Source organism: Myzus persicae, unplaced genomic scaffold, assembly GCF_001856785.1.
Source record: "Myzus persicae strain clone G006 unplaced genomic scaffold, MPER_G0061.0, whole genome shotgun sequence".
Taxonomy (NCBI): domain Eukaryota; kingdom Metazoa; phylum Arthropoda; class Insecta; order Hemiptera; family Aphididae; genus Myzus; species Myzus persicae.
The window spans coordinates 71,096-86,684 of NW_019104098.1; the positions used below are offsets into that span (position 1 = coordinate 71,096).

A 15,589-nucleotide genomic window follows, 5' to 3' on the forward strand; every position below is an offset into this window, starting at 1 on the left:
TTACTTGGTCAATTATTAGGTAGGTATGTACAATATATATCTATATTGCTTACATCCTATAAGTTACTATAGTAACCGTAAAGACTAACCTCGATAAAAATCTAACAGCTGTTATTGTTGACGCTAACTCAATGACAAAAATAAAAATCATTAGGTAGTTAAATTGTAATGATAGATTGAGTAAAGTCGTGATAAATTAGATATTCAACGTCGGCACAGCCAGTGATTTTTTTTTTGCAGTCTCTATTTTACGAATAGCTAAGACACTTACTGAAAAATTCAAAATTATATCGATAGTGTATAATGTTATTATAAATTGTACTAAATAATATTTTCTTACTTTTAATTTAGTATAAAAAAGCTTTAAATTAACATAGGTATAGGTATAGTAAGTACCTATATATGGTATCCAAGCGTCTAATTTTTAAATGTATTTACGCGAACTATAAATATGGTAAATGTAAGCCAATAGTTGAAAATTATTTTTGAATAATTTCTAAGATTAGATATGAAATGCATATCCGGCGTCATATAATTATTATCTTAAATTGCAATTAACACACATGGTTTAATTTTTGTTCATAAACATACGATAATAATTGATTAGTTTTTTGTTCAAATTAATATTTACTATCTATATGTATATAAATTATCTGTACGAGTGTACGACAATATAAATTGTAGCTATAATGTATATATATATATTATATTTGTTTTTGTAAAATTCGTGTCTAACGCTTATAATGTATACAAATATACATTATAATACTATGTTTGTTAATTCAAAATTCAGATATAAGTACTACTGATGTATACCTGAGGTACAGACTATAGTTAGGAGATGAAAACAATTTTGCTAATTATGCGAATTAACCTTACATTTAATATGTAATATATAAAGTAGTTCATAGAATTTGATCGTATTATTCTAAATTTGCAACAACACAAGTATTTCTTCGAAATATTGTAGAAAGTTTGTCGTTCATTCATGTTTAGCTTATGTAAGTGGGTGTCTGGCGAAGGTCGGACGGGGGCCACATGGAGCACTCCATATAAGGTTAAGGTGTTGGTAATATAGGCCTCGCCCTTCACTTTACTTATTAGCTCATTTTTGTAATTTTGTTGCTGGCACTGCCGGGTTATTGCAGTAAATTGACAAATATGTAAGTGTACATCTGTATGAACTATGACTGTATCGGTTGAGGTTGGCGTGTACACGTTTGTATTCATTAAACGTTGATTACTGGGTAATTATGAGTTGATATGGCCTAACCTTATGTCATTTGCCAAACTTCATTCACATCTAACCTAATCCATTTAAAATACTATACTTTAGTTATATCTTTAGTCTTATAATATATTTTATACACACCGCTGTACATTATATGTTCTGTTACTACATATATTTTTTCGATTAATTTAAATACAATACAATACACGTTTTTTTTCTAACGAAGGAATTAATATATTTGTTTGAACATTTTTTTATATACAACGTATGCAGTGCACATACTACGCATACTATATAGTGAGTAATACAATAAGTAAAAGTAATAAATGAAAAAAAAAATTGACAAATAAGGAAAGACGAGAGAGAAAAAGCAGTAACCGCAGAGTAAGACAAGTTTTGAAGAGAGAGTATATAATATGTATATCGGTTACTTTTCAAGTGTCTGGAACGGATTATCAGCGTTTATCTTAGGCTAAGATTGATGAAAAGTGGGCTTTTGTATAATTTCAGAACCCTATACACGGGATTTTCTTTTAAGATTGGATAATCAATAGTTTATATTTAATGTCAATACATATTTAATGTATAATCGTACATGTAAAAATTCATTAGTTAATTACATTTATCGCTTCTTTCAGAATATAAAATAATTATAATTAATTATTTTGCAATAAGTTTAATCAAATTTAATATTTAGAGTTTATTGTTCACTTTAAGAATGGGTCATAACAACAATCAGAAACATTTTTATCTCTTTATTGCTTATAATAATATATTATATAATTTAGTTTTATCTATAGCTTAATTTTAATAATTTAGGTTTTAAGTTAATTTTTTTTTTATAAATGGTGATTTTGTTTTAAATTCTGATAGTTGATTGTATTGATGTTACAATGATGTTTTTTTTATATACTACTCTATTTTATCAAATGTTGTTGATTATAATATTTAATCTGATTTGCCCATCTCTATTTATTCATTGTGCACATTGTCCGAAGAATGTAGCTTTTTTAGTTTTTTCTACCTTGACCACTAAATCGAGAATTGTACACAATTCTTGGGTACCTGCTTTGCTTGTAACATATATTTAATAAATTAAACAGTCAAACTTCCAGACTTCACAGACTTCTTTAAATGTATATTGTTTAACGATTTATTTTTGAGAACTAAACAAAATTAGTATAACTTCCTATAACCTATCCTACACTTAAGGAAAATTCCTCTATAATACGATTATTTTTTGTTACCACGAGACTTCGTAATATGAAAGTTTTACTGTATACACATTCAAATTGTGAATGAATGAATTTTAATGTATAGTTTCAAAATTGACTACTGAGTGCATGCTTTATAGCTAATAGAACCATACGTATAGGTAAAGCTATAAAAATTGTAATCTTTGATTTTAAGAAAACTGCTCTGGTAAAGTAAGCGACGTACTTAACAGAGTGTTGCGACAGCTCACTGGATAAAAATAATTGGTTCTTACAACAAGTGGTTTGAAGTTTATTGAGATACTTTAATGTGATCTATAAATGTATAGTAAGAATAGTACCTGTGCAGCAGCCGTTTGACAAAAAGGTTTCTTCTTCGTACAGCGCTTAATGTGTTAGGTACATCGTACATACTATATGGACATATTAAAGTATACAATAGGTATAGTGCAGAATGTATTTAAGAAATTTCAGGATTATGTGATCGATCGGTATACAGTGGTAAAAGTATCTAATCACCTAGTGATATGATTTTTACCTCTTTAATTTGTACATGGATGGGACGTATCTTTCTTTAAACCATTTAATCCATTATATAATGTCCAAGGGTGACAATTGTTTGATGATAATATATATATATATAAATTTGTATTTCAAAAATTAAATAAGAAAAACATATTGAAAAATAAACACATGTAGTGTATCAAAGAACGTGATCAAGGTTTCAGGACACATGATAAAAAAATAATGAATACAAAAATGTTTTCATCAAACATATTGTTTTTTACGTTATTCAAATACCTTAGCGATCTCGTGACTTTTTTTCATCGTTTTATTCAGATTTCACACATTTTATCATGTTAAACTATGTACTTAAATATCGATCGTATAGTCACATATTTATCCTATAGATGAAAAACATGTGGAAGATAAACAAACATACGTAGTACATATATAGGTGGCATCGCACATCTGTGTGTTTTACTTTTATATGCACCGGCGCACCACTCTCAACTCGTAATTTTCTGGAAAAGGGTGACGCATTTCATTAGACAGGAAATGATCCGGATGTTCTTAAATTGACGTAGGTATAGAGACAATTATACAGCACTTCACTTACTCGCGATTTGCGAACGACGATTCGAAGTTTATTTGAGTTTTTCAGAACTAGACAGTGCGGCGGTCAGCTGCCGGAAGCTACCAATAGATTGATAATTTGTTTCCATTAATTGAAATCTCATGTTTTGATAATTTACCACATAACAAGGACTGGAAAAGTCATGCTTTTGGTTTTCTATACTCATAGAACTTTTTTCGGCCGCCTAATAATTAATGTCTGTGTTATTTTTAAAAATATATAAGATCGCTAAAAAATCGTGTGACCACCAGTATGTATACTAGGCTGTGCATGCGAATTAATAATATAAAATAATTAATTTCGGTCCGTGACTTATGAATAAATTATTAAACCGATAAAATAAGAATCAGAATGGCATTTTTATTATAAGTTCCAATAGATTGAAAAGTTATGATAAAAAAAAAAAAAATACATGTTACTGATTTTCAACATCAATAATACAATCAAAATTATACCAATATCAAATACATATGCTATTTTGTTATTATCAGCAATGGATGATAATTAATATAATCGTATTGTTATTGTATTGACCCCTGCCATTCGAAACGTTTATCATTTGGGCGATTCGTAATAAATCGTATACGCTCTACCTACTCCTACGCTCTCTTTTGGCTTACTTAAATAATTAAAATTTGATAACTAAATTTAATGCAGTATTTATTTTGTACGCTCCGCGGTGACGACGTAACCTTTAATTATTATAGGTACACAATCCCTCGCAGGTTTCACCGGTAACAGGCGCATTCGCGGCGCGTGCGTGCATGGCGCTAAGTTTGGACTTGGCGACCGCGTGTGTACGTCTGCGACGGAAATAGCCGCCCGCACGATTACCGACGACGCTGCAGTCACCGCGTTTGCCGCTCTCGGAATGATTTAGCGCTTCGACTGTAATATATTTTTGTACCCAACGGCGGCGTCGCTGCAACAGTGTCGGACGAAACGATTTTCGAGACGTCTACATTTTTTCTCCAAAACAACACGACCGACAAAAAATACCTACGCGCTCGATCGTATTATATTCATACATAAATGTGTTCGCAAAAAAAAAAAAAAAACAAAGATTCCGTCTCGTGAATGATAGAATATAAAATAAACCGTCGAATCGGGGGCGGATGATATTATTAACATAATATCGTATAGTACATATATACGTACCTGTTATAGTGTATTCGGTATGGCAAAAGTGGCGACGTGTGGAGGCACAGGCGCCCATATCCGTGGTGGCCTGTGAATTGCGATATGTATACGCGACTCGCCCAGAAAAAATTAATTGGCTTGGAGGTCGTTGTTTTGAGAATAAGGGGCCAACAAAATTAAGAAACGATCTACGCTCACGAAACGATCTTAAATATGAAACATTAATCGTCCATTCTCTCGATGCTCGTCTTGTCATCAAACGGTTTTGAGAGGAAAATCAAAAACTATATAATTTCTGTAAATTGTACTAGATAGTATATTTGTATTTTTTTAAAACCGCATGCTTTTAACACTGTGGGATTTGCAAAAGTAGTGTACTTAATATATTATTATTCTACACAGTTTATCGTCGAGTCCGATTTTTTCAATAGAATATTGTTATATTATGCATTATTAAAACATTATTGTTTAATTCGTTGAATGTAATATGCATATTGCATATTATAATATTATGTGTAATATTGCATTATACATTTAACTGGGTGGATTTTTTTTTCCATCGGTAGGACGTAATGATAATTATTAAGAAGTCAAAGTATCTAAGATTAAATCTCAAGTGGAGATGCTTAAATTTGGGTTAGTTAAGAATTTATGTATGTAATATTTCAGACTTTATCTTCGATGCTCCTTCATTTTTTACGCTGACATTTGTAATATATGTACGTGCGCGTACTACCGCCCGTCAAACTGAACGTACAATTTAATTCAATAGTGTAAAAATAAAACTTAATTTTTATACGAGTATTTATATATAGGCGCATGCAATATTAATAATTTGTTGCCCCAAAGCGTTTCAACTAATACTCACCTCGACTACTGCCGTAGTTCCGCCTCTAATAATATACTCATATACGGTTGTGCGGTACGCTGTGCCACCGCTGTTGAGCCAACTTTAAACACATGGTGTAATTAGTGTATATCTCTTGGACCATTTCTCACCCCTATGTACTGAACATTTTGAACCGTGTTAGAAACTAACTGACACGAAGTTGTGTTGTACTAATACGTTATAACATGGACCTCAATTAATCTGTTCAAGACGTAGCCGCCGTGTTACGACGACGAACTGTTTTACCGTTCGATTTATTTTTAATTTACCTATAAACCCACTGGTTACTACAGTAAAGATCGTATCTAATAGTTTTATTTTCTTCGTACTTTAAATCGCCAAATCCAAATCATACTCATTAGTAATTTATTTTGTAATACTGAAATATGTTGTGTATTTTCAGTAGCACCATTCGAAGAACAACATTATGGCTACTTTTTCACTTTTATATGAGCGTGGGTTGCAGGAGACTAGGGTATACTTGAAATTAAAAACCAGGTTAGAAACCTGATATTTAAGACCCACTGGGTGGTTTGGCGGCGAAATAGGACACCAAAATTATGAGACTGCTGTCAAATATCTATGACACTGTACAAGAGCTCACTATCTATGGACGTATAATAATATCATTAGTCAATAACAATAATTTTTGTAAGAAATTTGTGTACGAAAAATATGCTTCTTTTTTCTCATCGATTTAAAAACCAAAGAAAATATCATATCAGTTCAAAATAACTCAAAAACATATTTTGGGCAATTACGCTGTTCTATGTCTGATGCACAAGGAAGAAGCATCCAAAACTCTTAATTAAAAAATTAATATCCATATTTATTATAAAGTATATGTAATGAAAGTAAGAAAAAAAGAGTTTTATGAAATTTTGAAATTCCCATGTACCTACGGCTATGCCTATGACTTTAGGCTACGTTACATAATTACAAGTACAATCAATAGAAAAAATACAAGCTATTAATTGTTACCATTTACGTCGAGTGTCTGTTGCTTACCCGCGGAAAAGTTGTTTATTTCCTATTAAATGCATTTTATGTCTTTAGACAAAGGAGCAATAAAAATACTCAGAAGAAAAATATAGAGCATGGTAGTCACTAGACGATGTATCTTAGTATATTCCGTTACTAAAAAAAGCTATTAGAGTTTTCAAACCCGCAATCTTTCCAAGATCTAAATAATTGTCACAGCCATTCACATGTTTTTTTTTTTTAGATAAATACATGCATTGTTGTATAATTGCTCAATTATATTAATTAATATGAGCTCAATGATATATTTAATTTCATAATATGCATAAATGTAAGATATACGAAATTTTATACAAATAACTTGAAATAAGAATACCAATTTATTGTTATTTCCATAATTCCACTATCGAGAGCATAATATCTCCATAATATTCACATTGTTTGCTCTGTAATTTATTATAATTTAAAATACATAACTCATTTAATATATTATAGACGGCGTATAGACTGTATAGTACATTATACAATGTAATATATTTAATAGGGTAATGGATAAACTCTTGTAAGTGTCACATATGATATTAGTTGATTACTTGTTACAGCATTAACAAATTTTGTTTTTTTATTATATTCACAATTTCACCTATACACGCGTTGCCTCGATATAATTAATAATAATTGTATTCAGCAATTTTATAAATTGTGCTGTTCTGTAAAATTGGCACTCTATAAACATCGATTAAAAATACGAGTATTTTATTTTTGAAATAAAAATGTCAATAGGACACAATAGGTATACACTTTATTGATGTTGAAGAATTAAGTACCTTTATAGGTATTGAAGGATTGTATTCAAAAACATGAACGATTTAGAATGAGAAAAGATGTCAATACTGATTAAAATCGATTAGATTTTATCTCAAACTCTATACTTCCGCCTATATCTTGATTTCAATATAAGTACCACATATATAAAATGTCAACAGACGGTTATAATAATAATATATTGTATACGAAAGATAATAATGACAGATTCAATATTTTCAATAAAAACGTTATAAAATATATGTGTTACAGGGTCAAGGTTTACGTGTATTTATTATATATATATATATAATAGTATTGTTCAAACAAGGTCATATATGTTAGTTTTTTTTTAAAGATATTTTAAATTTAATCTTTTATGCCTGTATAAACACTAACCATCGTATATTAGCCGTTAATATAACAATAATCACATCTGCAAACATTTAAAATACACATATAGATACTTACACGCGATTATATTAGCTTAATAAACTATTCATCACAATACCAACATTCTGCACCAAGCATAGAGTATTAATGATAAATTATGTAGTTATAATATATCGACGCGACTTGAAATTAAATAGTAAGCAACGCGAAATTAAAATTGTTTTTTAATTATACGACCTGATGCGGGGATTTAATATCGGCGATGCATATAAATATTATTGTATAACATTTCAAAATACTCGTGATTACACAATTTAAAGCAGATGGTACCTTGTTGTCTGTTGACTACCGAGGTTTGCATACGTGCAAAAAATAACGATGCACTGTTAAACACAAATTTGCAGCAATGACTATATTATATCAATGACCTTTATATTTATACTTTATACACACTATATTATTTTGTATAGAAAGTTCAGTGTTTCGAAAAGATACTTAAACATCAATTTAAGTGTGCGCACCGATGCGCAGTGGATTACATATAATAGACTTATCGAAAATAGTAAAAACAATAACTCTATAGAAACTATTGTTTGTAAAAATACGAAAAATTCTTAAGACAAATAACAATGAGATAACAATCAGATCAACAAAAGTCTATTAAATTTCGATTATTAATGATTAATAATCAGTAATAACGGTTATGTAAAACAATAAACGTTAATAATATAGGTACCTCAAAGACACACACATATTTGTATCAATGACATTGTAGGATTAACCAAAGTTAATTTTCATAATCGCAGATGGAATTGACTTTTAAATTGTAATTTGTAAGTAACGATTGTGCAACAGCTTTAATTTGATAGTGGATTATAGGTTAGCTCTGAATCTTGACTTATAATGAACATAAGTGATAATTAATGATTCCAAAATTATTATGAAATAGTAATGTGCAAAAAAAATTATAAAGTAACACAATATATCTTATTCATATTTTATTCATTTCAGGATAGCAACATTTTGAATAAAAAAAAATATTAACTTTTTTTAACTAAATTAATATTTATTTTATGGTTTTTGTCTTCCTCAAGAATCAAGACAGTTTTTTTCATTAATTTTCCCACTTTTAAAGGTGGGTAAAGGTAATATATATTATATAGGTCATATAGGATAGGTCACATAATGTACCGTATTAAACACGCATATCGTACGAAAATAATAAATTAAATAACTAAAGTACATTCCATCGATAATAATATCCACTGAGCTTAATTTATAAATATGAAACATCACTGATATTGAATTATACATAATTATTCACCTATATACAAAAATTAAGTGATTGTAAAATAATTCGAGTAGTATTTTGTTTATTGTGCTCACCACATAAACTTGTTGAAACGATAGGGTATTAGGGTTCCACCGTGCGCATTATGGTCGAGAAATAACGAAAAGTTAATACCTATAATAACATATTATATATTAAACCCGCTCCACATCATCGTCATCATAATCGATTCAGAAAACATTTTATTAAGTATCGAAAACATCGTGAGCGCTTTATATATACGCATAACAATAAAGGGTTCCTTTTGAAACGCAACGCCCTGAATTATATACACAAACATCAGGGTGTGGCTTCTTTGACCTCTTCGCGGTGAATATTCTAAGCACGGGATTTTATCACTCTAAGAACATTCGATCGGTATTACTTTGTTTCTGTTCCCCACTCTCTTAATTTATTACCTCTATATACTGGGTTTATACCCAGTGATCCATTTTTTTGTTCGATTTTTTTTTATTTTAACCACAGGAAACCGGGTCACGAGTCATTAAATACCGCCGGAAGGGTCCTTTGTCTTTAGTTACCGGTGTTTGCTAAATTATTGAAATTCCGGGGTGGTCTGAAAATAAACTAGTTGTAAATTGCGTGTAATTTGAAAATAAAATCAACTCCACACAAAATCAGACAACAATGTGTAAAAACAATACACATAACTTTATAATAATTACATTTTTGTATTTACGCATTTTGTGTATAGGTATTCTATTACGCATAATAAACATATCCGAGTAGATTTCTTTTAAATAGTAGCTATACTATCTAGAGTTGTGTTGTGTTATAACTTTTAGATTAATTGACATTTTAAACAACATAATAAAACATACAATACTATTATGTCATAAAAACTAACAAAAGAATTGTTTTTTTTTATCTTTGTGTTACAATTAAGTGGTTATTACATGAATATTGAATTTATAATAAATATAAAATGTTAATGCTATTAACTATCGATAGTTCGCTTGGGATTTACTCGTCAGACGTCATGGGGTTAGTCGTGTTTTCCGTAACAATATTCAGGGCTGTATTGATATTATTTTGACACTAGTATCGTAGTTGTTAAATTAAATTGTTAAATTAAACCTAAACTCCTGCGATTGTATTGGATACATAAATGAGACATTTATTAACTAACAAATTTTGATACACTAGGAAAGTTTACAAAGTATTAAATGTCTGCTTTGCTCGGAATCTAAAATATAAATAATAAATACATGTAATAATTTTATCATATATACATTATATCTATATAATATAAATTTAATGTTTTTCAATTACTTTATTCTTACTTTTTCTTATTCAATAATAAAAAACTGGCCACTAAGCACTAGCCCATGCACATTACTGCTCACAAGCAAGTTTTTTCAACTACTTATTAACAAATTTCATTTGTTCAAAGAGTGACCATATAGTAATAAATAAAAACTAATAATGATTATAAATTAATCTTTTTACCTGCGTCTTATTAATGGGCAGTTATTATGCTTTAGGCGCCGGCAGTGCCGCACTTATTAAGTACACATACTGGTATATAAGCAATATTTCTCATATACTTCTTAGTAAAACCGTATCGCGTTAAGTGTTTAACGGTGTATGATTTGACGATATAATTTAAAAAAAAAAATAACATCATCAGTCATAGATTAAAGTTATTGTTTACGTAGAGTGGAATAACAAAAAACAACAAAATGTAAATTCATAAGTTTATTTTACGCCCAATAGAATTGATGCTAATAATGGCCATAGTTGCCAATGCTAAAGATCAATAAAAAAAAAACAAACAAAATAACAATACAAATATTGTGTTTGTTAAATAATGGACATTGGACAGCTATATGAAGTAGTAAATACCTATATACCAATACCATAGGTATATTCTCACTTAATATTCTTAACTAAACATAATATTATTATGTAAATATGTTTGGATTTTCAAAAAATTAACTCACGTTGATGAAAATCCAACTACGAAACATAACTTGAGTTAATTGTATTTACTTTTGCATTATTATCATTGTTATAGTATTATCATATCTCTTTTTTTCTATACGTGAAAAAATGAAGCGTTTATTTTATTTTAAACATTAAATTTATTGTTGTTACTTAAATGGCATGATGAACTATATATGTTGTATATATATTTATAAACAAATTCTGTAGAGATAAATGTATTATAATATAATACACTACAGCAGTTGCTAAAACTGTATATATACCCAAGTCCTGATAACCTCTACTCCCTGGGTTCTAATACATGTGTAAGTATATAATTTAATATGTGCCCGTAAATGAAAATATGCAACGTATCTATACTCATACATAATGTAGACTATAACACATTAATATTATAGTAGGTTTATCGAACAACACACGTTACAATTCGTAAAGTATGCCTAGTGCAGCATATTATAAATAGGTAGGTACCTACCTACCCATATACAAGACGCATAATAGGTTGTACCAGGTATATACACAACTCGTTCATGTTAGTAATTCGATCACGATTTTCCATTAGAATCCCGTAAATATATAGAAATTTTCAATTACATAATATGCCTACATCGTCTGCTCGGTACAGTGAAGGAGGCGTTGAAAACGAGAACCGATACGTATATATTTATACGTGAGTAATGTCATATTGTCGTATAATGCGTACGCGTTTTATAAATTCATTCGATAATCGTTTAGCAGCTTTAATAGGCCGACAAAACCACTTACCGCCGTTGAAGCTATTAGCACCCAGGCATCTTCTCCTCGGCGAGCACGCGATTTTGCACACATACACACACGACACACACACACACACACACACACACACACACACACACACACACACACACACACGCTCTTTACAATACGTAGTATATACGCGTGTCCCGGCGTCGCATTAATTAACGACTGTCGTGCGAGTTTAAATGTGTAATATCATATTATATGTGCCTATACTCGAAGACGCCGACTAGATACAGTGTTATCGTGATTTTACTCTTCTACTTCATGCTACATAACATTAGAGATGTACTCATATAATCGGCATCTAGGCATCTTGCACGCAATTATTATTTACGCAGTTTACAGGCCTAACGCCAATATTATGTAAAAAAAAAAAAAACGATTATGAGAAGTTTTGTTTCTGTAATCCGTTGAAGAGCTATTATGATGTTGTCCACTGCCCGCGTTATAATAATATGCCTTGTTAATACATTATACGATTATACGATATTGTATTTATTATAATAATTATAATACTTCGTGCAATCCGCAGCCGTATAAAACTTAGTTCTATGTATGCTATAAACAATAATAATGATTCGTTTTATCCAGCGATCATAATACATATATATGTTTATATACTCAAGAATAAAAACGTATGTTTACATACGCGACTTTATGTTTACACTCTTATAATCGCGAGTATTTAGGACATATTATATTTTAAGCACCAGTATAAGGACTCGTGTTTGTTTACATCGCATAAAATTGTTTTGAAGCGTTGTTTTTTTCTACATTATATACGAAGTGACGTATAGTTATACTGACTACTCTAATTCTATACGTCAAATTTGGGAATTTTAAAAGAAAAAAAGGTTTTTTATTTCAGAAGCAGAATACATGAATTCAAAATATATTGATGTATTAGTTGATATTGAATAAATAGTTATTTTTATTATTAATATTCGGAAAGTTTAGATGAGTGAGTGGGCCACGACTTTTATTAGAGTATACCCCTTTTCATTTTATAATACTCCCCTCATATAAACCTTAAATTCATACAAAAATAAATATATCTATTATTTTTAAACGATATTTGATATTCATGCATCAAAATTGAAAATAGTATACCTACTGATTATGATAGTGGTATTAAAAATATAACAAGATTTGTTTTTCAAACCACCACGATAAAAAACAAATGGTAAAAATTATATTACCTTATACAATTTAGTGGAATATAAAAAGATGTTTTTCAAAATCACAAAAATAGATTTGGAAAATGAGTGTAGCCATTTGAACGAATCGCCCGGTAGCTATTTCCGTATGGTAACGTTTCAATTTCAATAACGTCAGCTGTATAACGACGAACGTTCGATCCTTGGCTTGTTATACTATTATTATTATATAGGTATGTATATTATACGAGTCTCGTCGTATGTATAATGTGTGTATGCAGTGACGTTTCGAGTTACGGTCCGATGCTCGTCTTGTATCTTCAATATAGAAGTCTAACGTCAGTGTGTGTGCGTATATACATATATATATACACGCGACTCGTGCTTGCTGGCAATTTACAATGCTTCCTGCCTGCACCCGAATTTTATCCCGAAGCGTACACGCATATATTTAATAGAACTGACGAAACGATATACAATAAATGAAACGTGTAATCATATATTATAATACTAGCGTATGTGCGTCTAAATGCATTTTATAGGCTGCCATGCTGATGTACCCGCTCGAGTTGTATTCAAAAAGCGATAGTTCTCTTCGGATTGAGCAATTTTCACGTTTTTCACCTTAAAATGCCCCGCCCACTCTCCCGAAACTGCATGCGCTATATAATAACACACAAAACACTACGATAACATAATAATTCAATTACATCATCATCATCATCATGAATATACTACATGATATTATATAGTGAGTGTTCTATACGCACATAATAACGAATGACATCCGTGTACGGTTTTCCAGGTTGCTGATCGGAGCACCGGAGGCGCAGACGGCACAGCCGGGCGTCGAAAAGGGCGGCGCCGTGTTCAGATGCGGCACGGCCAGGGAGGACGACTGCGAGGAGATTCCGTTCGACACGAGAGGTGAGTTTTCTCACGCCGGCCAGCAGCGTTTATAATAATAATATTATGTACGGCGAACCGACGGACGGACGGACGGACGGACGGACTGCAGACCGCGACCGGCCGACCGATCTGTTGTGAAAAGCGCCGCGGCCGTTGTTATTGGACACGGCCGCCGTATAATTTACGACTCGTGTTGTTCATATAATATACGAGCCGCGATCGTATATGAAGACATTAAACAAATGTATAAATTATAATATAATATACCTACTGCATATAGTGTATTTATATATATGTAGTCAAGTATTGCTCCGCAGTTATATAATAATATGTATATATATAGGTACCTCGCGCCGTGTTACCCGACTTCACGGCATATATACAGAGTGATTCATTAAGTGTGCTCATCTTCCGTTTTTTATTTTAATAATGCATTTATTCAAATTCAAATTGTTGAAATTGAAGCTGCAGGATTGGGTATTCAAATTGAGTAAATAAATACGATATTTTCAATTAGTTAGATTTTTAAACTTTTTTTGCAAACGAACTCTTTTACTATATATACCATTTAACAAATGAGTTTTTTTGGAGATTTTGAGTAGCGTTTTCTAGTTGCTAAACAGTTTACATTACACGTATATATTATATACTATATAGGTATACTGCATGAGGACGAGGATGATAGTCCTTCACAATGGGGTTAAAAGTATATAAGATATAAGATATACAATGATCGTAGTGATCACCTGATAATAACGGAATACTAGTTATACCTATAAGTATACTTTAAAATTTAAAAAATCAGAATTTGAATAATGCAACTATAAAATAAAAAGCGGTTGAGTCTGGAAGGTGAATCACCCTGTATTTTTCTTCCTATTTTTTACTAAAAGCTCTACTGCCTTGTCGCAGCGAAAACACATTGCATCCAGCAATTTCAATCATCTCTCCTATGAATATCTTCATCGGTCTTCCTTTTTCCTTTTCGTCCACTCCGTACCTATATGTATTTATTATAATATTTAAAAATAGCAGATGGTAATATGATAGCATTGATAGTTGTGAGATGTAATGCAGCAACATACAAAGTATGTAATAAACATTACTAAAGTGCTAATGAAATTAAAAATATTGATTATAACTTATAAAAATAGTAAACAATTTAGATATAGCTGTCTATTTAGTGTTTTCTAGGATCACGTTCGTGAAAGGTTAATTTTCGAGATAATATGATTACGGATTAGGATGATGCGTGTTTTGTGTTAAAATGATCACACACTTGATTACCATAACACCATGTACCAATTTTAAAGCCATATAGGTAGATTTTCGGTCGTCTATCGGTTACACATATAATATGTGTTATGTTTGAGGTGCTCGCCGGGAGTGTTATGAAATTGAACGCCTCTTAGGACGCCACGCCGTTGGGTTGGGCGTCAGGAGGTGCGGTAAATAATTTGCGCAGAATCGTCGCGCGCGAACAGAACAAATGACACGACTTATGGTGCTATATTATACATTTATTATTTATTATTCTATATTATACATATGTGTGTGCGTGTGTATATGCTCCTCATGTATGTGCATTTAATATAATATATTGTACATTTATAATATACGATTGAACAGATGGCCGTGGAATGTGCCACGGTATG

At 30.8% G+C, this 15,589-nt stretch overlaps 1 protein-coding gene across 3 annotated transcripts in view; it reads left to right on the forward strand.

The window, feature by feature from the left end:
* LOC111038716 (integrin alpha-PS2-like) overlaps window positions 1–15,589 on the forward strand; it is a 71,435-nt gene that overhangs the window by 19,440 nt on the left and 36,406 nt on the right. For all 3 annotated transcript variants that reach the window (XM_022321936.1, XM_022321937.1, XM_022321939.1), the window contains exon 3: window positions 13,831–13,952. In XM_022321936.1, coding sequence (XP_022177628.1) covers window positions 13,831–13,952 — 122 coding nt within the window. The remainder of the gene's footprint in view (window positions 1–13,830; window positions 13,953–15,589) is intronic.